Source organism: Peromyscus californicus, unplaced genomic scaffold (genome assembly GCF_007827085.1).
Source record: "Peromyscus californicus insignis strain IS unplaced genomic scaffold, ASM782708v3 Scaffold_7__1_contigs__length_154581171, whole genome shotgun sequence".
In the NCBI taxonomy this organism is placed as follows: Eukaryota; Metazoa; Chordata; class Mammalia; order Rodentia; family Cricetidae; genus Peromyscus; species Peromyscus californicus.
In genome coordinates, this window is record NW_026294595.1 from 30,971,139 (window position 1) to 30,996,951 (window position 25,813).

The following is a 25,813-nucleotide window of genomic DNA, read 5'->3' on the forward strand; positions in this document are numbered from 1 at the left end:
TGAAGGTCTGTTCTCCTAGACTGTCAGGCTTTCTGTGGGCCAGGGATGGCTGGAGCTGGACCTGGTCAAGGAGGAAAGAGAAGAGAATGGCCAACACTCTTCTAAGATGTGTACAGTTTGTGTGTGTGTGTGTGTGTGTGTGTGTGTGTGTGTGTGTGTGTGTGTGTGTGTATGTGTGTGTGTGCTTGCTTGTGTGTGTGTGCATGCGTGCATGTGTGTGTGTGTACACGCTCACACATGTCTACCCTATGATCAGTCCATTCTTACATGGTGCTGCTTTGGAAATCTTCAAAGTCATAGTCATTTTTAAGTTAGACACTTGGACTGTACTATTTCACAGAAAAATGTTTGTGTTATTGCTCTGTACCCCAGCCACTGTTATGTGTATGGGAAGACTGAGGTCAGCTGCTAATCACTTTACTCCACTCCATATCAGCTAGAAGCACTGAGACTTGAACCATAATTTGTCTACATCTAAAGCTTGTTGTCCACACCAACAGTCCCCACACTTTTTGACATTCTGGACTCCTTTATTCTAGCTAATGGTTTTGAACTCCAATAAATTGTTGTTGCTTATATGAATTAGACCTAGTAACATTTACCATGTTAGAAAGTGAAACTGACAGGTTTTCAGTTTATTTAATATGTGATATTTAGTAGCAAACTTTTAATATATAAACATAAACACTGCTGTGAATATTAACACATAGAACATTTCATGAACTATAGCTATTTAACAAAACAACAAAAATTCTCTGTAAAGGATAGCTTCATTTATTTCCTCATAAACAATTCTTGAGAATTTTCTTTCATGTCTTTGTAACAGAAGGCATCTGGGTTTTCATGACACTGCATTCAGTTTGTTTTGATATTTACCTTTATTTGGTATAGATAAAGAATATTTAGAAAATATGAGTTTTTAAGTGGCTTTTTCAAATAATTGTGGAGATTTTTCTGATAGCACACTAAAATTCTCTGAGTGAAAATGCCCAAAGGTGCTAATAATGTACTGAGTTCTCTTCAAATCCATTGTTATCACATGCTCTGAGAGGATGTTTCTACCCATGGATCCCATCACATGGTTCCTGTACCAGTCATTTGGAAAGCAGGCTTGATGAACTACACTATTCTTTCCAGTTACCTGCTCTGCTCTTTCCAACGTGCCATTTTAAAATTACTATTTTTAAAATCGTTTTTTGTTAATAATCACTGCTGCCATTAGGATACAGTTTTAGTTGTCATAAAGCCATCGAACTAATATAAGCATAGTTTTCCTAAATTCTTTGTTGTTTTTTTGTTTTGTTTTGGTTTTTTGTTTTTTTTGTTTTTTTTTTTTTTTGTGACAGGGTTTCTCTGTGTAGCTTTGCGCCTTTCCTGGAACTCACTCTGTAGCCCAGGCTGGCCTCAAACTCACAAAAGATCTGTCTACCTCTGCCTCCCGAGTGCTGGGATTAAAGGCGTGCACCACTACTGCCCGGCATTTTTCTAAATTCTTAACTTTTATTTAAGCTGAAAATTTATCATTAGTGACAAATACTGCCCGTTTCCCTTGAATCAACAGGCCATCTTTATGCATTTTTGAGGAAATGTCTTTCAAATACCCAAAATGTTATCATCATAGTTTGTAAGTCGTTTTTACAGGTGAATTGGTAGTCCATGAAGAATTGGCTCCTTCTTTGACCCCCTCAAGACTGCCCAGGTGCATGGATGGGCAGCAGATGGTTTTTATGTGGCCTCTAATTTGTCACAGAGAAACTGAGTACGATGTGTGCTCGAGCATCAAGCTTTAATAAAAACTGACTCTGCTCCTCAGTGGGGATGCTTCTTGCCCCAGCATTGCATAGAGTGAAGAATGTGATAAACAGATCTCTGCTTAGTTCTCAGCAGTTTTACCAAGCCGCTTTCACAGTGAAGCATGTCAGGGTCAGCAAAGGTCTTTGGTTTTGTTTTGTTTAGGTGCTGGCAGTTTAAACCCAAGGCTTTGCATGTATCAAGCCTTAATACTTTTAGGAAAATAGATCAACCCTAGAGGTATGCTGAGAGACCTTCAAGGACTCCTAGCGGTGATGGGGTACGTGTTGAGAACTGGGTTGCTACAGTGTTCAGTGGTGGGTTTGGCTCTGGGTGATGCTGACCTCTCCCTTGCCCCCCTGTTTTCTCAGCCCCCTTCAATCCAGCTACCCACCCGGCTGTCAACGTTCTCTGCAGGAGCCTGGCAAAGGGGTAACACTTGTCCCTTCCCTTTGTGTGTCTTGCCATTTGCTTGACCTTGGGAGCTGTACACCAGGAGGGGTTTTGAAGACTTAATCTTCTGTCTGAAGGAATTTGGCTCTAAGATTTGGGGAGGCAGGGAGAACAAAACTCTGAAACCACGGGTGCACAGCCTGCATTTCAGTATGACTTGTTTGCATTTGCACGTGAAGCCCTTCTGTGGATACAGCCCCCGCTCCCCCTGAAGTTTTTCTCATTATCCCTGTCTCTCCAAGCCTCCAAGCATCTGATTTGGAATTTGCCTAAATTCAAATTTATAACATATGGTAATCACATTTGAATTTGTAAGGCACTCAGGAAGTAATACATACTGTCAGAGTCAGAAATAATTCTGTTTTCCAAAACTTATAATCACCCAATTTGAAACTGTTTGCCTATTGGCAGCATATAAAACAGTCTAGAGCATGCACAGAGGGAAGAGAGCCGTACAGATGTGACAGACTTACTGTGTGATCAAATGCATAAGTTTACAGCATGAAGTGTCCACCCAGTTATTTCTATTTATTTGTGTGCATGGGGGCAGGGCAGATGTGGAGATCCGAAGACAACGTGTGGGAGACAAGTGTTTCTCTGTCCTGTTGTGTGCGTCCCAGGGACTGAGTTCAGGTTGCCAGGCTTTGGCGAAGAGTCGCTACCTGTTGAGCCAAGTCTCTGGCCCCCATATTCCTTTCAGACCCTGAGATTTGAGATGCCCCTTTCACATCTGCCTTTTCACATCTTTACCCATGTTCCTTCCTTACTCTTAACAGTTCATGGATGCAGAATTTCCCAGTCAGAGAAGGGATGGGGATCAAGAGGATGGGGAGAGAGAGGGCTGACTTGCTTTACAGTCCAAACCCTTACTATGGAGTGCCTTAGCTAAGTAAGTGCCATGGATACACCAGGCAAGGTAGTCAGTGGTGAATGCCTAATGTCTCAGTCTTTCCTTAAAGCATTTAGTCATGTTGGAGTGACGTCCAAGGAGGAGCCTGCAACTTTAGGACCAGAATCCGCTTTGTAATATTAAACCAGAGGCAAGTCATGCTATTTTAGGATATAAGCAATGGGTTCCTGTCTCACTTTGAAAATTACCTTTCTGGGACTTTTGCTTATAGTTACCAAGTGAGACATCAGTTAGGATGTTGTTAAAGTAAAGAAGCAAACTAAACCTTATTCCTTCATCAGAATCAGCACGTTGAATCAAAAGACTTATAGACCTGCTGTCCTGGGCTATTTCCTGCTTTGTTGAGTTCAAGTTCCTCATGTCTGGGTCAGTTTTCCTCCTTTGTAAAGGTGTGGCTGACCTTCCTATCTAAATGAGATGGAGGTGCCAGTGGTCGAGTAGGAGCAGATCATCATGACGTCCTCGGTGTCTGTGCTCCTTATGGAAGTGTCTGCAGAAGAACTTCAGTGGCTGTTGCTCTCAACTTCCACATTAGTGAGCAACGGAATAGAATATGTGAAACTGAGCCTGTCCTGAATAACCTGGAATTTAGTGGTTCTCTTTCATGTTAAAAAGACACCAATCGGAGAGATGGCTCAGCTGTTAAGAGCACTGGCTGCTCTTCCAGAGTACATGGGTTCAATTCCCAGTGCCCACATAGCAGCCCACAAATATGTATTAATTACAGTTCCAGGGGACCATACACCCTCATACAGACACACGTGCAGGCAAAACACCAATGTACGTAAAATAAAAATAAATCATTAAAAGAAAAAAAAGAAGACCCCGATCTCTGCAGGACAGTTTGCACTGTGCAGTCAGAGCATTGGGCCAGAGTAGTGGGAAAGTGAAGAGGAAGAAGCTCAGGGTTGCCATTAGCAACATCACCGACATTCACAGGGAGTGCTAGGCATTCCCCAGTCCCTGCCACTTACAAGAAATAGCGTTTCCTCTTCTGTTTCTAAGCTTCTATCATTTCAAAATGTTCAGTTGCCAGGCAGTGGTGGCGCACGCCTTTAATCCCAGCACCCGGGAAGCAGAGGCAGGTGGATCTCTATGAGTTCCAGGCAGCCTGGTCTACAGATTGAGTTCCAGGATGGCCAGGGCTGTTACACAGAGAAACCCTGTCTTGGGGGGCAAGGGGGAGCTCACTGTCTCTGGAGACTTTATTGCACAGGGAGGAATTAAATAAAGTATCTGGAAGTGGACATGGTGAGATCATGCGTGTGTTGTTCTGGAATTTTCTGCCTCCGCCAGTACACAGTACTGTGAGCTGTGTTTAGGTCTACTAACAAAGCCACTCTGTGAGACCCAACAGATGAGTTTTCTTTGCCAATGTTGCCACTCCAGGCTCCTATTAAATGTTCAGTTTACACACGGTGATGGTTAAGTGCGTATCTTTGGTGGTAGCTATCTGAAGTACTTGAAAGAAGAATCTAAGTCAGGCTGTCTGATTTCTCACCTTCCTGACTCCTCATACTTCCTGTATACCTACCTGTATATCAAGATGAAAGGGCTAGAAGATGGGAGACAGGAGAAAAAGTAAAAACCATACAGCAAAACAAGCAAACAAAAAGACGTCTGGAGTCTACTAGAATCTTCTTGTACCACAAACCTCTTAAAGTACTGTTCTCCCTTGGACACATAGACCATTTCTCTGCTGCTGTTTTCATAGCTAGCAAGCATGGCTTCCACAGTGGCTGTGGTACATCCATTCCCAGAGGGACACAACCACTTTGGATTACAGTGTGTGGCTGTGGCTTGTGTTATTGCAGTGATCTTTGTACCCTTCAGTTGGTGGAATTTCACACTGAGTGAAGGTTCCTTCTGACATCCTCACAGTCTCTGATGAGGAAGGTTTGGGAGGAAATGTGTGAAATCAGGTGACAGAATTTTATCCTCAGGCCTTATCACCTTGTCTAGTGGAGTCATTAGGAACAGCAAATACAAATGTGTGAGTATTCATGGTGAACTGGTACACAGTACTCAAATGCAAGCTAAAAAGAATGGTGTAAGACTGGATCGTTAAAACTATTTGTCACATGTTAGCCTGTGGTACCTGCCATCTTTTAAAGGTTTTCATACTCGTGGAAAAAATTAAGCAAGTCATTATCCCTATTGAATTTCCAGAAGCCAGTAAACATCGGCCCCTCATTGGTGGTTTAGTGGTTTCTTCAGCTGGGTGTGCCAAGAAGGATTGAGCATGGATTTGGAGTCCTGCCTGCATCTCAGTGGCCATGGCACCATGTTCCCAGTCTGTCTCATTCTTTGTCTAGTCTTGGCTCTTTCTGTAACCAGGCTAGGGATCATTTATGGTTGAAAGTACGTTAGGACAAACTCCTTTTCTTAGACATTTTTTTGAAATTGGTTGTCTTAAGTCTTCAGCCAGTCAAATGCAAGGATGGCATGTAAGTACTTTTTGCTCCTTATTCTTACACAGCAACCTATGGTTTTCATACCCTATCCAGAAGTGCCTACTTCCTGTAAAAATAGTTGAGCCTATCTTCTATATATATGCTTTTAGATTTTGGATGTTTCGAGGGAAAAACCAAAACTACCCACCATGTCCTTTCCATTGATCAGTGTCACCAGTAATTCTTTTTTCCTTCCCCAGATGGGTCAGAGAGTTTCTGAATGAAGAAAACAAAGGCCTCGATGTTCTCGTGGAGTATCTATCCTTTGCACAGTATGCAGTCACGTAAGTAAAACTTAGCTCGCTTGCATATCAGTTTCACATGGTCCCAGAAGATGTAGCCCAGCGGTAAAAATCACATACCTCACTGAAGGCAGAAACCCACAAGCAGATGGGGGGGAAATTTAAAAAGATTTATCTCTGATTTTTTAGCTAAAAACAAGTCACATAATTTGTATTAGAAATGTCTTTAAGGCAGAAATAAAACAGGTGAGTAAAAATCACCTTGAAGACCACCAAGCTATGTGAGGGATCACACCCAGGACCTGGCCTTGTTACTGAGCAATATCCACAATACAAAAAATTGCCTTTCCTGAGGGCTTAAGTTACATGAATCTATGTGATAGAATACTAGAGTGGTATATAATACATTGCTGAATAAATAAAAGAATAGAAAAAAAAAGAGAACGTCCTTTCATTTTTTATTGAATTTTGATATGCTGGGGATTGAAGCAGGGCCTTGCACAAACTAAGCCTGTATTCTACCACTGATCCACACCCCAACCCTGTGATACATCTGAGGTGTAGGTCAGTAGTAAAGCCTTTGCTTATCATGTGGGAGGCCACATGTTCATTCCCAGCACTGAGGGGGAAATGACACAGGTGTGTTGTTGTAGGTTTTGGCAAGTGAACAGATAAGGACGCAGTGCTGGACATCGACATAGTGGCCCAGGAGGATGGAACACTGTTGTTCCCTTTTTAAAATTGTCTATATATTTGCAGTCTTTGGTTTCCTACCACATGCAGGGAAGGAACCTGGAGCAGGGCAGGAAAAAATTAAGTTGCTTAGCTATATTATTCCACATGGTTCTTCGTTTTCATGACTTCTGGAATGGTTTATAACAGGGCTGCAAAGTGTACATTTGAACGAGGCATTTTGTTTCCAACATTTTTCTTTAATCAGGAAATTGTCCAACGTCCACAGATAGTTTCACTTGTGCAGGGTGAGGCAGTAATGACGCTGTGTTTTTAATTAGTCATGGACAATGCTTCAGCTCAGGTGCTGTTTGTTCTTCTCCTTGCTGTGGTTGTGTGTGTGTGTGTGTGTGTGTGTGTGTGTGTGTGTGTGTGTGTTTTAAGACAGGCTCTCAGGCTGTACAGAGGCTAGCTTTAAATTTGTAATCCTCCTGCCTCTGCTTTCTGATTACATTCCACTCTGCTTTTTCCAGAGGCAGACATATTTAGTTTGATTTTATGTATATGAGTGTTTGTCTGCATGTATATATGTGTACTACCTGTTCTCTTGGTGCTCATGCCATGGAATCCAGAAGAGGGCATTGAGTCCTCTGGAACTGGAGTTACAGATGGTGTGACTGCTGTGTGGGTACTAGGAACCAAACTAAGGTCCTCTGCAAGAGCATCAGGAGCTCTTAAATATGGAGCCCTCTCTCCAACCCCTCCATTCTTTTTAACAGTAACTACTTGTTTTTATTTCCTCACTCCGAAGAGTCTGAATATCCAGCCAGCTGGATAGTTTTCTCTAGTTATGAAGAGGAAAGTACAATTATTCTTACCTTACAGACTCATGGTTATTAACCAAATCTGGTATGATGATTTCTATTTTGACATTTCTCATATACTATAAGAAATTGTTTTCTGAAATATAATTCATAGTGTTCATGCCATATTCCATCAAAAGGATATTTCTTAACTATTTCTGTTACTTTCAAGTCTGCTAATCCTATGATGCATCATATATTATGACAAAAAGAATATTCCCTCTTGAAAATTTTAAAATCTATAGAAACATTGATAGTATTTAAGGAAGACTAAGAAAAATGAGGAATAAAGGAAAAAAGAACATGTTATAATTGTTCACTATGTATAATGAATCCTTTACTTACTTGATGACAGGGCTTGGAAGCCAGATTTCTCAAATACGTACTCATGTTAGACCAGTGGGGGCATGTCTGTGATACTGTGCAGGAATTCTGCAGTGTAAGGCAATAACCCACTGAACACCTGGACTTAGAGTTTGTGTTCTCTGTTTGTGAGCCTTTGGATTTGTTTGGAGGCATTAGCTTTAAACACTTTGTACATTGGTTTTTAATTTGGTTTTGCTTTGTGTAGATATAATTTGTCTTTTATTTTGAATTTTTTTTTTTTTTTACTATACTCTGGCATTAGTAATTCTTCAGCCCATGGAATGTAACACAGCAGGTTCTGATTCTGAAATGGAAGCGTCCACTAATTCAGTGAAGTGTGTGTTTCTTGCATTTTGGTCCTGTGCACATGGGAAGGAGTGAGAGGAACGTATGACATGAGCTCTGTTCAGTGACTTGTGACGTGCCCATTCCGTGAATGTTTTTCATATGTTCCTTGAAGTCCCTTCCATCTCAATAAGAGCCTTTTATTTTAGTACTTCAGGTTTTCCTAGACTACCTAATTCTGCCTCTCTCCTCTTCAGCATTATTCCTGTATCCAAGGGCACGATAGAAATGTCTGTCTTCAACCCCTTTGCTGGCTGCGCCTGTCCCTGCTGTGTGATTAACCTGAACAGTTGGAGAATATCCCCTAGGTTTTAGGTGGCCATTCTGTTTTTTGTTTTTTCCTCCTCTGGCAGTCCTGCTTTATAAGCATCTGTAGATGATTTCCAGCATACGTTATTTTTTCTTCAAGATCGTTGATAGTCTTTCAGAGAATATTAACTGTCGCTGCTGTCTATTTGTTCTGCTGTCTGATCAGGCAGAACTAAGGGTAGAAACAGTATTCTTATGAGAAAGCAGAGTAACTCACTGCATGAGCAAGGATGTGCATGGGATACAAAGGCCTGCTTGTTTAAAGACTCGGTTCCTAAGGCTACACGAGAATGAGCAACTCAACTTGCCACTGATTCCAACATGGTTAACATGAGTAATAACCTCAAAAAATGTCAGAAGAACAACAGTCTTACTTTAAAGAGCACCACATTGGGAAGAGAATCCACAATCAAAGCAAATCCATAGCCTCACTAGTAATGTATTACATATGGTTGGAAAAGTACTTGCTAACACGCTAGGAGAAAATGCTCAGTGAAAAATTGATGGGTAGGAATGAATTAGTATAAGCCTAACATACCAACTTGTTCAAGTCAAATGCAGACAGCTGTAAGATCTCTTGCCTCCTTCCAGCACAGCGGGGATAGTAATTGGTAAGCCACCAAGATGCAAACAATGTACGTCGACCCCATTTTACTTGTTTGTTGTTAATGGTTCTTTTGCCAGACCCTGCGTTTGTTATCCTCATGTTTTCCAAGCTAACACCAGGACCACAGAGGTTCTTTGCATTTCCTTTGGCTGCAAAGACTTCTCACATTATGGTGAAGACGAGGTTAAGGAATAGCAGGTCGTGTTTGTCCACGTGTGTGTCTGAAAGTTAGTGTCTAAGTTTTGAGTAGCATTCCTTTTTTGTTTTAGTTTTGACTTTGAAAGTGTGGAAAGTACCGTGGAGAGTACAGTGGACAAATCAAAGCCCTGGAGCAGGTCCATCGAGGACCTGCACAGAGGGAACAACCTGCCCTCCCCTGTGGGCAACAGTGTGTCCCGCTCTGGAAGACATTCTGCACTTCGGTAAGTGCCTTAATGAGATGCTTCGGCACTGCAGGGTCCTCCTCCCTCTTCTGACCCTGGGTGGACATCATTGTGTCTTTGCACATGGCACTTTCTTCTCCCGTGAATCTAATCAACAGTTTCGTAGGTGTTCATGGCCTGTTCTCTTGGCTAGTACTCTATAGCTTTACATAAATAACACTTAGAAACACCACGTTGTGATTCAGCAGAGGTGAGAAGCTTGCACCAAATAACAGTGAAATAACCTCTAGCAGGTAAGTTCTTAACCTGGATGGATGTTGATGTAGTGACCTCAATACCACTTGCAGGGTAGAGGCTGCACTTTACAATATGAGCATCTAAAGAGCCCTGTAGCTCCATATCTATTTGTGCTGCCCTGTCCTTCCACGGGTCGCTCAGGTGTGTGCCTGTGCAGGGTGTGTTCTTATTCATAGGCCACAGTGTTAGAAAGATACATTTTTATAATCAAGTGCCACTAGGCATGTTCCTTTGGTTAGGTATGCTTCATGTCAACTTGACATTTTCTACTAACGACTCCATCTTGCAGTTCCTGCTGAAATGCCAGGATGCTACAGGAGGATCTGCACTGACTGCCTGTATCAATGGGTGTAATCTCATGCTGTTCATTTAGGCAGGCCGTTCATTCAGGCAGACATGTAATCACTCACTGAGTGGAGAAATAGCTTTTACAATTTTCAAAGCACTGTACTTAGAGCTAACTGCTAAGGAACTCACCACTCACGCTAATAAAGGTAGACGTTACATGTAAATCGTGTTGTTGAAGGTTTCTCAGACCCATGACCTCAATACAGGCTTGTGTGGTTAAAATCTTTATTCCTGGGGCTGCTTGCTTTTTGTAGCTTACTAAAACCTTCTCTTGTTTTTCTGAAATGACCTGGCAGGGCGATATCATCCAAGTGTTTCAGGTTGCCGTGAGTTTTGGGTCACAGAGTGTGTATGTCAGTTTAGAGCCCGTGAGTATTTGGTTTCCAGGCATTTCACATTTAGTTGCCTATTTATTACCTTTTACTCCTTTGACTTGGGTTTTAATCATACAGTGTTTAAGAAAATATCCTTTTCTGTAATGAAGATCAGTTCTGCAGGAGGATTTGATGTTTGACTATGATGTCTCCAATAAGCCAGTCAGATTTTCTTTATTATAATGCCAAAAAAATGTTGATGGATTTAGGATGAATTGATTCAGAAATAATAAGCAACAATGTTCCAGTTCACTTCGTGGTGTTTGGAGCAGGCCAGGCCAGTGGCTAAATAACCTGCTAGTGTGTGTCAACTTCACACACAGGCAGAGGAATGTATGCACTTATTTAGAAGCTAAAGCTAACTAACTATACACGGAAAGTTCTGTAAGCATCGATATTCAAAAATGCTTTCCACGATTTGACTACAATTACATATCATGATACAATATTGTACAATCATGGTACAATTTAATTTGGTTATTTTTCTTTGTTTACTTAGAAGGTATATATTGGTCAGCTGTCACTTTAACACAGATTCGGTTTTCTAAATAATTCATTGCATGCTTTGGACCTTAGAAGGCAGGGCCCAGGGACCTCAACACTAGCCTGAACTGCTTCATTGTTGGCTCAAGGTAGATCTTGCCTGCCTACATTTTTAATTAGAAAGCTACACGAGAAGTATGGTGATAGGCACAATGGAAGTGTTATTTGGAGAGACATGGGAGCCCTTTGGCCTTTCTGGCAGGTGTGCTCAAAGATGACTAGGAAACCACCATCACATTCTTCCATTTTTGTGCTTCGACGGTTTGAAAGCCCAAGGAAGGGGACACTTGAATATCACCAGAGAGTCGACATGGTGGTGACTTGCATGGCACTTGCTGATTTTAATCTTGCTATTTATTCCTTCATAATTATTGGTTTTAAACAATGTCTATCAATGGTAGTTTAGCTCCTGTGATTCAACAGCAGTCAGAACACAGCTGTCTGGTACATGTTGCTTTTTATATCCCCAAAGATTGTTTACATTTTTCTCTCTTCCTCCTCCTCTCTCCTTTCTTCCTCTGCTCTCAACACTCCTCCAGTTTCTGGTTCTCATTCTATTGCCGTCTTTCTCATTCTACCGTCTCATGTCTGATTGTCTTCTCCGCTTTGTCCCGCGGTCTCTTGTCCTGCTGTCTCCATCTCTTACATCACCGCCAGGCTGGCTTCCCTGCCCAGGTCTCTTCAGCCCCAGTGCCAGCCAAGCTGCTTCTCCTTCTGCTGCCTCTGGAGCAGCTTCAGTTTACACACTGATGATGAGGCTTCCAACCGGAACATCTTGTAAGTCACTGGAGGAAACATCCAAGAGAGCTGGCAGCGCATGGTGGCCTGGTCTTATGACCGTTCCCCATGTTATAATATGGTAGCCTTGTGTCACCCTGCTGCCTATCATATTATAGCTCCTCATCTTAAGAATTGGACCCTTTATAGTAGAATGCGTTTTTATTAATATCAAAATTCTTCTGCAAGTACTATTGTGTTTTCTGATAGTTTTGCTTAGTGAATACATATCTTTATATTAAACACAGACTTGTTTCCTCTGCCTCATCTCCAGATAATAACATAGATATGTGCTCTTACCAGTATCTCTTGCCAAGAAGTATAGGTGAAACTTGGAAAAAATGAGATTTCAGGAGATTTTAACACATTTTAGAAATAAAGTTTGATTAAAGAAGAAATACTCCATTATTAAATACAAGGTCTTTGAACAAAATCCTTTTTGCTAGCACAATTTCTTTCTTGAATTCCAACCTGATATCTTTAATCTACTGCATATTGATTGGAAGGCACCTTAGGACACAGCACACACCCTGAATTAGACCTGCGGCTGGGTTCTGAATCATCATACACATCTGACGCTTGGCCACAGGAGAAGTGTTGATGGCAGTGCAGCAGAGACCTGGCTTGTGCGGTCTCTAGAACATGGCCTGTCTCCAGTTGAGAGTGATCCCACCAGTGTGCCTGTAGATCCAGCTTCATTAAGTGATGGAGTCCTGCACATCTGTGCACCGCATGACTTAAGGATCATGTGGAATTTGAGAAGCATGAAAAAGTAATTTTAAGACAGCCAAGATGAATGCTATTAGACCTGAATGAGATGTGGTAGTGACAACATAAATACTTTGAGTTTTTTAAGGAAACAATGGAGAACTAACTTGGACCTGGAAGAAGGGTCAGGTTTAAACTGGGTCTTTGGGTGATGGGTGGAGTTGGTGCTCAGGTTAAGAAAAGGCTACTCCACACAGGGGTGAGGGGAAGAGGCATGAACTGAGCAGAACCTTACATCAAGGATCAGGCATGTTTGAGGGACAAGCCATGTGATGTGACAGAGGTAGTTCTAGCACGGAGAGAGTTCAGAGTTCAAAGGTGGAAAAGCTGTGGACATCACCCCAGCTTGCCTTCTCACTTGCATGAAGGTACAGTGATCCATTGCTTTTAGGATATTAACCACTACCCAATATTTCTTCTGAAATGAATATGAAATGAATGTTCTGCCTCCATGAGATGTCATGGTTTCCCTCAGGCTGCTGTTTTTGTGGAACAGCATTTCACAAGTAGTTATGATCTGACCGATTATACCTGTTACCTGTGGACTCAGCAGTGAGCTGAGTGTAGGCTTATCTTCTTATTTACACTTCTGACCAGTCACCCCATTCCTCACCTTGTTTAAAAAAGATGTAAACACAGACACGGATGGCATCACCATGACTTTCATTAAATGAGCAGCGTGTGGCAGACACTGTGCCGAGAGCATCCATCTAGTGATCTGTGGGGACTGCTGATGGTGTCACCAGTGTTAGCTCTAAGGGTTAAACATCCCTGCCTGTGATCAGTGAAAGAGGAAGTGAGGTGGTGAGGTGGTCTGACTGCCGCTTCCCACTGTGCTGTCCTACCTCTTTATTCATGTGGAATGTATTCTTGTTCCTCCTGGTAAATGTCCTGTTTGCTGATTAGTGTCCACAGAAGCTTTCTGTAATCCTCAGTTTGTCACCCTAGAGCCTTGTGAGCTCTTGGAAATAAGTGTATGGGAACAGCAGCTCGGGGCCATTTCACTTATAACACAAGCTTATTTGAGAGTTAAGCTTTATTTTTTTCAAGTAGTGTTTTACTCAGAATTTGTTGGGGAAATTGCCACATTTTTAGCTTCAGCCATTACAGTCTCGGTTTCTCTTTGTCTCTCTGTCCCGGTGGGATCTTTGTCTCTCTCTTTCACACTCGCACAAACACACAGACACACACACAGACAGACACAGACACACACACATGTATAGACACCCACAGAGACAGGCAGACAGACAGACAGACAGACAGACAGACACACACACACACACACACACACACACACACACACACACACACACACACACCGGTTTGAACTTATTTCCATCTTACAGAGGAAAGAATGTCCCCTGAGGTGCCATTCTCCTCTCGTCCTCTCCTCCCCTTTCCCCCATTCTGATTTTATGATTTCTTTATTGAGTTGTCATCTGAATTTTATTCTGTTCTTATTTCTTCTCCTTGTTAGCATTTGTTTAAATTTTCCATCTGAAAGGTTATTTAGTGAAGAACTTGACTTACTGTTGGCCTAGGGGATCACTAAAAAGCGGAACGTTATCAAGAAAAAGACTTTCAAAATGCTCTGCTCTAACATTGAGTTTTATCTGTCACCAAGTGAGGTGGCAGATGGTGGTGACATATTAGTCACCTGATTTAGAAAGGGAAAGGCCACTGTTCTTGAATAGAGACAGTGCCGATCTTGTCCCTGCTGTGCTGTCTGAGGTATGTCCATTGAGGGGACAGTCCACTGAGAGACTGGCAAGAACAGTCTAGAACCCGTGTCGTGTTTGAGGCCTGGCTGCTTCTCAGTGGTGATTCGCTGGAAGCTGGGGAGGATGGGGGTGGTCTGGGATGAGATGTCTCGGGTGTGGGAGGGTTTCCTGGGGCACTCTTCACAGGGCCGTGTGCTGCTTCGCTAGCTGTCGCATAGCAAATGCCTTCAAAGGAAACGCGATGGGAAGTCAGACATTGCAGGTTAACAGACTTACCATTCGTATCCTGAGCGGACACCTTCCTTTCACTCACATGGTAAAGCAATCCCAGCTGTGATCTGGGGCTCCAGTGGAAATAGAAAACACACTGAACATTCCAGTCCTTATTAAAAACAATCAACATTTCTGCTCCTCCCTTCTTCCCTCCCTCATTGTGTCTGTCTCCACCTCCCTTTTCCTACCTCCCTTTTCTATACTTTGAACTGTCTTCATGGAACTATTTCAGCTTTGTTTCTTTTGGCTTTGGGACCACTTAGCAATGTACTTGGCTCATTTTTAAGCATCATATATTTTATGTTTAATTGATTTAAAATGCCCAAATGACGTCATGTCTAAAGGGTAGGAAAGGAAACCTAAAACCCCAAATTTTGGTTAAAGTGCTATTAGCCCAGACCTTGGAATGGTTGTTGGTCTAGTCCTGACAAATGATGTGGCATCCTGGAGGGGGACTGCATTCCTGTTTGGTTGAACCTGACTTCAGCTTCCAAGGCAGTTCCAATTCCTGCACTTCTAGGTAGGTACTAGTTTGATATCTAAGGCTGAAAGTGCCTTTGCAATAGAAAAATTATATATCTTTCCCCCTCTCTCTGGCCAATAGGACCTGGATTTAAGAATCCTAGAGTTGTTGACAATGGAGCTGCATAGAATGCTTTTGAAAAATCTTTCTTCAGACCTTAGGACATCCTGATTCAGGAGTCATCTAACATTCTATTTTGTATTCAGCCTTTAGACAGTGGTAGTACAGAAGAAAGGCAGATTTTTACGTAACATACAAACTAATTTTTTTTTAAAGATATATTTAGTTATTATGTATACAGTGTTCTGTCTGCATGTATGACTGCAGGCCAGAAGAGGGCACCAGATCTTGTTACAGATGGTTGTGAGCCTCCATGTGGTTGCTGGGAATTGAACTCAGGACCTCTGGAAGAGCTCAGTGCTCTTAACCTCCGAGCCATCTCTCCAGCCCCATACAAACTAATTTTGCTAGAGACCAAACCCAGGACCCTGAGATTCTCAACAACCCTCTGGAGTAACGTCATGTTTATACAAATAAATGTGTTGCTGTTGTGACAAGAGATGGGTTATGACTTACCTGAAGACATCACTGGGTGAACAGTGGCTGAACTCTTGGTGTTTACTGTTTGGGGCTTTATAAATACTCCTGTCTGAGCAAATGCAGTGTCTATCACAAAGCTTTGGCTCTGGAGAGGAGTATACTCTCTTATACTCAGGATCATTCTAAACATGTCGCTTATTCTGAAGTTTATTACATACTGTTATTTTTTTAAATATGTATATTCCTAACCACAAGAACCAGCTGTACAGGTTGAGATGCTTGCTATGTGCCCCTTTACAGATTCGCTTTCATGAGGGAAGTAGGTGGTGCAGGTGGTGAGTATCACTGTAGTACTAAACAAGACACATTCTGTATTGGTCTAGCAAAGCATTTTTTGCAAATACTACTTAGTTTTTATGTCTCTTGTGCATGTCAGCATTGTTGTAGAACTTCTCACACGCATGTAACTCCTGATGCTTGGTGAGACATGGAGACATGTATGAAATGGATTCAAGTGTCAGAAATAGTTTTTTTTTTTTTTCAGAGACAGGGTTTCTCTTTGTAGTTGTGATGCCTGTCCTGGATCTTGCTCTGTAGACCAGGCTGGCTGGAACTCACAAACATCTGCCTGGCTCTGCCTCCTGAGTGGGGATTAAAGGCATGTGCCCCTGCCACCAGGCCAAGAATAAATTTTAAAAGTTAGTATTGTGTGCATGTTTGGTGTGTGTGTGTGTGCATGTTTGGTGTGTGTGGGTGTGTGTGTGTGTGTGCAGGCCAGAAGACAACTCTGTGATATTGTTTCCTTTAGTCTTTACTTGAATTCTGGGGAATTTAGCTCAAGTTGTCAGGCTTGTGTAGCAAGCATTTCCCATGATCTCTATTGCCTGTCCAGTTTGCCATGTGTGTGTTTTGTTAAGAGACACAATTTCATGTAGCCAAGGATACACTGAATTAATTCTCCACCCTTCTGCCTCTACTTTCTGCTGTGATTAGGAATCCAAGCCCCACATCCACCTTCTGCTTGGTTCTGATGTTAAGTCAGTTTTATAATAACCTGTTTCTATATTTGTATAGGTTTGCCTGTGAATTCTCATTGGCAAATCCCAAACAGCATCCTCTTTATTGCTAGGGTAGCTTCTACAGTTGTAGTTCAGTGCTTGGGAAGATAGCAAAGCAGTGATGCCTGAGAAATGTGATGTTGTTCTTCCCTACAGAATCATCTCTATCCTTTCTTGTGTTTCCCCACAAATGCCAGGAGCTCCAAAGAAAGCCATCAGGCTGTTCTGCTTCTGGGCTACTCTTGTTTTGGGCATCTTGAGACTCCAAGGCTGTCAGGGTGACAGTAGATACCAGCCTTGTGGTCCAGGATACATCGTGTCTCATTCCTTGTTCTTCCCTTTGCTGTTCCCATAATCTCTCTCCAATTTGTAGGTCTTGGGACTACATCCTACTCCCGCAACCCAAACACTTGGTTGTTCTTCAGCACAGACAGACAGACAGACAGACAGAGATCTCTAAATGCCTGTTGCACAATGCCAATGAAGATGCTCCCTCCAGAGAAAGGCAAAAATGAACAGAATGAAGCTTTTCAGAGTGCCTGAAGTTAGTAACATTTTGAGGCAATCTGAGAAGCCCCTGTGCAGAAAATGAGAGAGGGATCTCTGTGCAGGAAATTTCATGCCATTTTCCCTGCCAGACTCCCACGCCAACGCCGCCTCCTCTCCCACCGCAGCTTTTCAATAAGCATGAAACCTGCAGCCTGGCAGTCCCTAGAGGGGGCAAAATAGACCAGAAGATCCTTCCCTCTTTCCCCTCCCCCTCCCCCTTCTATTGTGTCCCTTAAGCTCAGGTTGTGTACTGGTAAGAAGGGAGGTCCCATTGTAACAACTTGTCACGGAAGCTAATTTCCAGTGTCATCAAGGGGCATATGCACCACTAACTGTTGGCAGAGTCTGGGATTGCCTAAGACATGACATGGCGCAGGACCATGTAAAGCTCATTTGCCTGGTTATCCATGGGAGACCATGGCTAATCTGATGTCTCGTCTTGTAACTGCCATGGATCGGCGGGATACCCTACAAGTAAGTTCTGCTCAAATCTCTGAAGTCTCATGGTACCTTCAGGAGCAAAGTACTCTAGCAGGCAGTCTCACTGTAGGTATTTCTGTAGCATAATTACGAAGCTAAAGATAGTGGGTTACCACAGCAGCACTCAGGCCTCCTACCCACTTGCCCACTTAATCTCTAAACTCAGTCTGTGTGAGATTTATTCTAACGGGCAAAATAAGATCAGTGCTGTTGTGAGAGAAGGTAGCTCCAGCCTGAAAGGCTGTGGCTTGCAACCAGAGTTAGGTTGCCCTACCTGTCCTTCCAAAGACAGTATTGAATTGCATTTACTTGCACTGCATGATTACAATATAGCACATGTATTACTCAGCTGCTATGACTGGTTTCTTATAAGGTGGCCTCTGCTCCTACCCTACCTCCATCCTTTTCCTTTTTTTAATGAGGCAGGGTCTTAATGTGGAACCAAAGCTGGCTTTAGAATCACTGTTCTCTTGCCTCAGTCTCCTGAGCGCTGAGATTATGTGTGGGCCACTGTGCCTGCTGCTGTTTGAAAATTTAACGGGTGCCAATTACTATTGTGATATTTTTATCCCTGAGTGGATCAATATGAATCATACATTTGGCAGTTTCTTGGCACTAATAATTACCTTTACCCTTTCTCTGGGCAAACTGTTACTCACTCTGTTGTACTGTATTGACACCCAGGTTGATATTTCAATACCCAGAATAAAAGTTTTGAAAGCTGAGGTTTTCTAATGATACTTGCTCCTTTGTCATGGGTGTTGTATTGTTTGCTATCTTCCCAGAAAACCGCACATCTGTCTGCCCCATCAGGGTGGATCATGGCTAGCTGTGCATCTATATGCAAAGTCCAGGTGACGTGCAGTGGGTACTTAGGGTAGGAGGAACATGATAATCTTCTCAGTCTCTAGTTAGCAAGATTTATTTTTCATTCGTGTGTGTGTGTGTGTGTGTGTGTGTGTGTGTGTGTGTGTGTGTTCGTTCAAGTTGAGTGCAGGTGCCTGGGGAGGCCAGAAGAAGGCATCAGATTCTCTGGAGCTTGAGTTACAGGTGGTTGTGAGCCTCCAGATAAGGATGCCAGGACTGAACTTAGGTGTTCTGCAAGAGCAGGGAGTTCTCTTAACTGCGGAGTCATCTTTCCAACCCTTTAAAGTAGATTTAAGTAGAGATCATCGCCTTTCCAGCTCTTTAAGGTAGATTTAAATAGAGGTCATCTAAAAGAGTTTAAATGTATTTCTCTCTCCTCCTGTTGGAGGAGTGATGCATGTTCATCTCAGGAGAAATCTAAAGACAGAGATAAAAATCCCATGCCCAGGCTGGGTGGGGCCTAGAGGCCGACTACTTGTATATTCATCTTGTTTCCTAAACTCCTCAGAAATAAAATCTTTATCTTTTGTTTTCTGTTGGTACTTACCAGAAGTTAGCGTAAACAGTAGGCTCTTAAAACGGTTACATGCCTTAACTCAGAAACTTGGCCAGTTTTGTATCCCAGCATTTGAGAAGATGAAACAAGAAGATAAGATTACCATTAGTTTGAGGGCAGCATGGGTTACATAGTGAGGTTCAGGCTAGCCTGGGCTATAGAGTAAGACCCTGCCTCAATAACAACGGAACAAACAAAAGCAACTGAAAAGAAGAGATGGAAGGAAGAAATTAGGTTTGGTTTCCTGTCATGACCAATGGCTCTTCCTCTTAACCCTATCCTGGGGCCTTGTAGAAGTAAATTGACCAATAGAGTTTTAGTCGCAATTTTATTGGATTTGAGGGTCATCTTAGGACATCTGTTAGAACCAACTCCTTAGGGAACTGCTTATTAAATAATAATAGCTAGATCATATGTTGGAATTGATTTAAAACTTAGCAAAAATGACAGTAATTTCTTGAGATAGTAGTTAAAGCGAATAAACTAACAATCTAATTATGAAGTTGTCAAATTCCGTAGATGTGCAACAGAAAAAGTACTGATGTACATATTAACCCATGCCATTCTCTAAAATCTTGCCTCACAGATTCTGAAAATATTTGTATTTTTCAGAAATAAAAAGTATGATAGTTTACAGGTTTCATTTATTTAACTGAAGGTAATTCTTTTAGAATGAGAATTCTACAATAGAAAGTACAATTTCACATTAAGTTAAAACCAACAACAACAAAGCCAACTTAATTTCCTAGAAAGTAGTGTATGAGACTAAGATTTAAACAGAGAAATCCTTGTTTACCAAGGGGACCAATGATAATGGTTTCTGCAAGATGTGCCCAGATGCAGCTCCGGGAGGGAAACTGTACCTTAATCCTGCATCCAGTTCTATTGAGGGCAGGTAGTGAGGCCTCAGAGTGACTGAAGGGAACATCGTCAGCCTGACCTACCTGATGTCAAGGAACTAGAGGCCAGGAGCAGTGGCAGCAGAATCTTCACATGATAACATGCTGTTGAGAAGCAATCGGTAGAGAGCACCGTGGCCCTAAAGAGTCCGGGGTCTGGTCTCCTCTCTCTTACTTGCCATGTGATGTAACTTTCAGTTTCAGTTTTCTTCCCTGTGTGAAGAAATTTGTAGCATTAATGATACAAATTGCCTTGACTCATCATTACTATGATTAGTTATCACTGGCTATACTATTGGGTTTTATAATTTTGTAATGTTATTATTTTAAACACACAAATTCTACTATAATCTTTCATTCCTACTTCAGCTTTGTATAAAAATTAGGGAAAGGAATGTTTAAGCCAGGCACTATGAATTTTGAAAAAAAAAATATAGATTTGTTGCTCTAGAGTACAGGGAATCATTAATAAGTATAATTTTTAACATATTGAAATCTTGGGCTGGAGAGATGGCTCAGCCGTTAAAGGCTAGGCTCACAACCAAAACATATTGAAATCTTACTTATATAATCTTACTATACTTTTTTTGGGGGGGTACTGAAAATTGATCCCAGGGCCTGGTTCATGCTAAGCAAGGTGCTCTACCACAGAGCTATATTGCTAAATCTCTTTAAAAATTAACAAGATGCACATGATATGCCATAATAAATATATTTTAAAAGTTGACTCAGAAAAATATATTTGAGGTTCTTCCTTGATCTAATATGTAGCGTTCTTTGTTTTAATCCTTGGTGTCTAGCAGTAGAAAACTTCTATGTAGACTGAGATGATCATATGTGCTTAGGTCAGCTTGGCTGTGTGGCAGTTCTCTGAACTGACTCAGTTTCTGTGAGACCCCCTAGGAAATGTGTCAGCAGTCACATACTAGCTGGAATTATGGCAGAGTTACATGGTTATAAGTTGTACCAGACACACTGAAATTGGCCTTGCAAATTCCACGTAGAAACAGGGCCTTATCCAGGAGTTGGTGAGGGCAGTAGCCTGTGTCCATCATTTAAAGCAGGTACAGTTGCAGCTGGATAAAGGTTTGGGTCCTAGGTTGTAAGTGCATCCTTCAGCTAGAGGGGGTGTTTGCACAGCCTAGCCATGTAGGATCCTGCTAAGTTGATCCCTATCCCTGTGTTTGCTTCCTCACATGTATGGAACCTTCCTTCAAACAAAAGAATTTTTTTTAATTAGCTTACAAAGTGGCAGGTTTCTTAAGGATACTTAGGGCTTTGCCATGCATCCTTAGTTTGGGTTGACCCCTACCCCCTCTTATATATTTCCACCCTCAGTATTCTGTCTTCTACCTTCATACTCTTTCCAACCATACCCAGTTACAAATTCGAAATGTATTCTATATAGTTTATAGAGATGACCTATCCTGTGTTTCTGCTCTGAGGCAAAACTTCAACTGAAGCTTTTAGTATTATGTGTTTTATATGCCTTATATTATATTGTCTGACCTGTACTATTTGCAAGCTGATATAAAACTCCAATAATGTAGAGCTGATAAAATTAATCATAACACTGAAGCATTTGAACTCTGATATTTTAGCATGTTTTCCTCTAAGTTTTAGCTGCCATGTCAGACTTAGGGTGAGGGATAAGTCAGATTTTGGAGGCATTTGTAAAGAACTAAGGCTTCAGGATCTAGTATGTCAAGGTGAAGCCAGAGTTACGAGTATGTGACTTTGACTAGGTTTAGACTCTTGAGAGGAGCAGCAGGAAGAATGGTTAAAGTGTGGTCGAGTGATTGGAAGTCAAGGTCTGAGCTAAATTTCAGTTCCTCACCTGCTGTTACATCAGCAGGTGCAGGCTGCACTCTTGTGCTCCTGCACACCTAGCCTGGCCCCCTGACTGTGACCTGGGATTGTTACAACTTCTTATGCACACACTTTTGTTACATGTTGTAAGTAGGTTGAGTTTCATTGTGTGGGAATCCAGGCTGGAATGATGGTGATGGATCACAGAACCATGTGGCCTTGCCCTCTGGAGTGGTTGGTGTCAGTGTTTTTAGCCTGCAGTTCTTACCTAGGTGTTAGTAAAAGCAGAAAATAACAGCCCCTCTTTAAGTGGGTATGCTTTGTGCTCACTGTAGTCTGTCATTTCATGAAAGTTCCCCCCCCTTTTTTTTTTGTTTTTAGATATAATACTTTGCCAAGCAGAAGAACCCTGAAAAATTCAAGATTAGTGAGTAAGAAAGATGATGTTCATGTCTGTATCATGTGTTTACGAGCCATCATGAATTATCAGGTATGTGTTGAATTATCAGTATATGTTTGCTTCAATCCTTTAAAAGATTCTAATGTTAGCAGACTAAGATCTCTCTCTCTCCCTCTCCCTCTCCCTCTCCCTCTCCCTCTCCCTCTCCCTCTCCCTCTCCCTCTCTCTCCCTCCCTCCCTCCCTCCCTCTCTCTCTGTGTTGGTGTTTATATAACTCTTTGAAGTGAAGATCATCATTTAATGAGATTCTATTCAGGAAAGTCTGATTCATTCTGATGCTCAATATTTAGTTCCTTGGCTGTGTATTTTAGTATTTATAATTTATCATGTAGTGATACTCTATCCTACATTACTTGGTAAAAGTTTGTTAGCACCATGGAAAGCAAGCTTGTACTTGTGAGTAATGTTGGACAGCTTTAGATCACAAGGAATGAGGTACCTGTTGCACTAGCTGATGTGGTGGTCGATCAAGAGGTTATAGTTATTGTGTGTTAGCACCAGTGCTTCCTGATCTCCACAAGGAGCATGTGGAACAATGTCAGAAGTGCACATTCCTGCTTTGGCTGGTTATGCTGTGGGTTGACCTCAGTCTGACAAATACTGTAGCATTATGCATTTGGTTAATCCTACAACACAGTGGAAAATGAGTGTCTGAAGGATCTAGGGTAAATGAAGAGGGCCGTAAACCAAATGGGGTAGTAATAAAAAAAAATGGATTAATGATTTAAACCTCAGATTCCCAGGTTGGAGACTAGATACACGAGGGTCCAGGTTAGCATTCACACCCAACATTGGAGTGTGAGTGGAGTGTGTGAAGGCAAGCATGCTTTGGCCTTTCCCCACCAATTGAAGGTTTTCAGTGCTTCACCAGACAGAGACAGTCTTCTAGGTTCTGAGAATGCTGCAGTCCATAAAACTGTGTCAAGAACTCACTTTCCAGAGAGGGTAAGCATGGCAGGACTGCACCGCTAAAGTGTATAGCATTTCAGATCATAACGATGATGAGAAGAACCAAAGCCAGCCACCTCCACGGTACACTTCGCAGGTCTTATGCTTGCAAATTCATGCAACCACACATCCCTGAGAGATTGGTAGTGTCACCTCCCCATTTTACTTTTGAGAAAACTGAAAAGTTAAGCAATATCCTCCACAGTACATGGCTAATAACTTGTACCAAGTTTGAATCCAGGTAGGCTTTGAACGCAGGGAATTATTATTGCTAAATACCACAGAAAAAAGGAATCAGAATTAGGGATAGAAGGGCCCCAACTGTATATGCAGATTTAGATTGGCCACTAGGAGAGTGTCACTGAGGAGGTAGCAATTCCGAAAAGTAAGTGAACTCAGCGAATAGAGGAAGAGCTAGTAGAGAAAGAATCTAGGCAGAGGGTAGGGCAAGTGTCAAGGTCCTGGAGCAGGAAAGGAGGTCTGCTTGGATGGAGCAGAAGGAGTAAGGAAAAGAGAAGATGAAAGCAGAAACAACAGGGATTATGTAGAGTCTTGTAGGCCAGTAAAAGACATGACTTTGTTGCAATCAGAAAACGAGGAGCAAGGCATTCTGTGGGCATAACATGACATTTGCTCTAAAGGCATTGTTAGGGCTTCTGGGTTTAGCATTGGCCTGTGGGCACAGAGGCAAGAGGAGGTAAACTATTTCAGAGGTTACTGGCAGCAACTGGGTGAGTGTTGGTGGTGGTATGGCTCAGAGCTATAGGAGGAGAGATGAGGAAAGTGGACCTCTTTGGATGGATGGTAAGGGCCGCAGCATTTGGTCGTGTACTGAGGGCAAAGGTGAGTAACAGAGCAGGTGCCAAGAGTTCATCCTGGGGCTATAAGATGAAGTTGCCTCTGCTGGACTGCAGGATGAGCAGGTTTGAGAAAGAGCGTTAGGAAGTCCATTTGCAGACTTTAAGTGAAATATCTATTTGACGTGCAAATAGTGATCTGAAGTGGGTATTTGGATAAGCCAGTCTGAATACTGAGGTGGAGGTGTGGGCAGGACATAGATATGTGAACATAATTAGCATAAAATGGTATGATCCTGGGCTAGTCAGTGGAGAGGAGGTCCTTAATATGAGCCCTAAAAGGCACTCCATTTAAATTTTGGAGAGAGAAAAGCCAAGAAGAAAGTCTGGGCAGTAGCTAAGAGGGTAGAAGGCAGCCAGAGGAAGTGCTACACTGTCTGATGCTCCTGATAAGTCATGCAGGATGAATGAGGGCCGCCCAGGGTCTTCAGCTATCAGCTAAGTGCACATCCCTGGTGATCCCAGCACGAGCAGGTTCAGGGCTGGGAGCTGAAAGGCCTCATGGGAGTGGCTTTCAGAGCACACAGTCAGAGGAAGTAAGAGTCAGGGTTGTCCACCCTCCTGATGCTGAGACCCTTTAGTGCAGGTCCTCATGCTGTGGGGACCCCAACCATACAATCATTTTCATTTCTACTTCATAACTGTCACTTTGCTATTGTTAGGAATTATAATGTATATATCAGATACGCAGGATATCTGATAGGTGAGGGGTCAAGACCCACAGGTTCAGAACCACTGCTAGACTTCAAATCTTTGAAGGGACTTTGCTGTAAAGGCTAGCAGGGAAATGGGAAGGTGTAGCTGAACACAGGTTATGGTGTCAAGCAAGGGTTCTGTTGCACTACACACACACACACACACACACACACACACACACACACACACACACACATATTCTAATGATAATGAGTTAGTAGAGAAAGACAAATAAGCATGTAGAGCTTTCAGTACATTGCATGGTTTTTGTCTTTTTTTTTGAGCTGAGGATTGAACCCAGGGTCTTGCGCTTGCTAGGCAAGTGCTCTACCACTGAGCTAAATCCCCAACCCGGTTTTTGTCTTTTTGAGCCAGGATCTCAGGTAGACCAGGATAGCTTTGGACTCATGATCCTCTTATCTGCACTGGCCAAAGTGCTAGAGTTGCAGCTGTGTTCCCTCATGCTGGCTCATAGAATGCTCTTGAGTGGATGAGAGGAAGTGAGGTCGGGCATTCAAGTGGAGGGGCTGGCCTCAGATTGGAGCAGAGACCTGTTTATCTCTGAAAGGAGGTAAGCTGGGCAGATGAACATGTCAGGAGCTTTAGAAAGTTTGCTTTAGCTTTTGTTTTTTTAGATATGCCCTGCTGTGTGGCCCATGCTGACCTCTAACATGCCATTTTCCTGCCTCAGCCTCAAAAGTTTTTTTTTTCTTCTAATTTTTCTTGTCCATTGATTGCGTGTATCTTCTCAGCATGAGAGGAGGAAGCTTAAATCTGTGTGTGCATTTAGAAGACACAATAGCGGGAGGCAGAGAAGGCAGATCTCTGTGAGTTCGAGGCCAGCCTGGTCTACAGAGTGCGATCCAGGACAGGCACCAGAGCTACACAGAGAAACTCTGTCTCAAAAAAAAAAAACAAAACAAACAAACAAAAAAAATAGAAGACACAATAGTTGCCCAGCTTATCAGAATCCGGATTCTTGATGTGGACTGGCTTGTTTGTACGAGTGGTGGAGAAGTGTGCATCTGAATGGCCATTGCCAGAGGGCTGGGGGTGAGGGTAGTGGGGAGATGGAC

The 25,813-nt window shown here is 42.4% G+C and overlaps 1 protein-coding gene across 12 annotated transcripts in view; it reads left to right on the plus strand.

Moving 5' to 3' along the window:
- The window catches only part of Fmnl2 (formin like 2), a 299,538-nt gene that overhangs the window by 206,501 nt on the left and 67,224 nt on the right, over window positions 1-25,813 (plus strand). For 10 of the 12 annotated variants that reach the window (XM_052724742.1, XM_052724740.1, XM_052724739.1 and 7 more), the window contains exons 5-7: window positions 5,808-5,891; window positions 9,281-9,433; window positions 22,158-22,266. In XM_052724742.1, coding sequence (XP_052580702.1) covers window positions 5,808-5,891; window positions 9,281-9,433; window positions 22,158-22,266 — 346 coding nt within the window. The remainder of the gene's footprint in view (window positions 1-5,807; window positions 5,892-9,280; window positions 9,434-22,157; window positions 22,267-25,813) is intronic. The other 2 variants (XM_052724749.1, XM_052724750.1) reach the window with 1 other exon arrangement.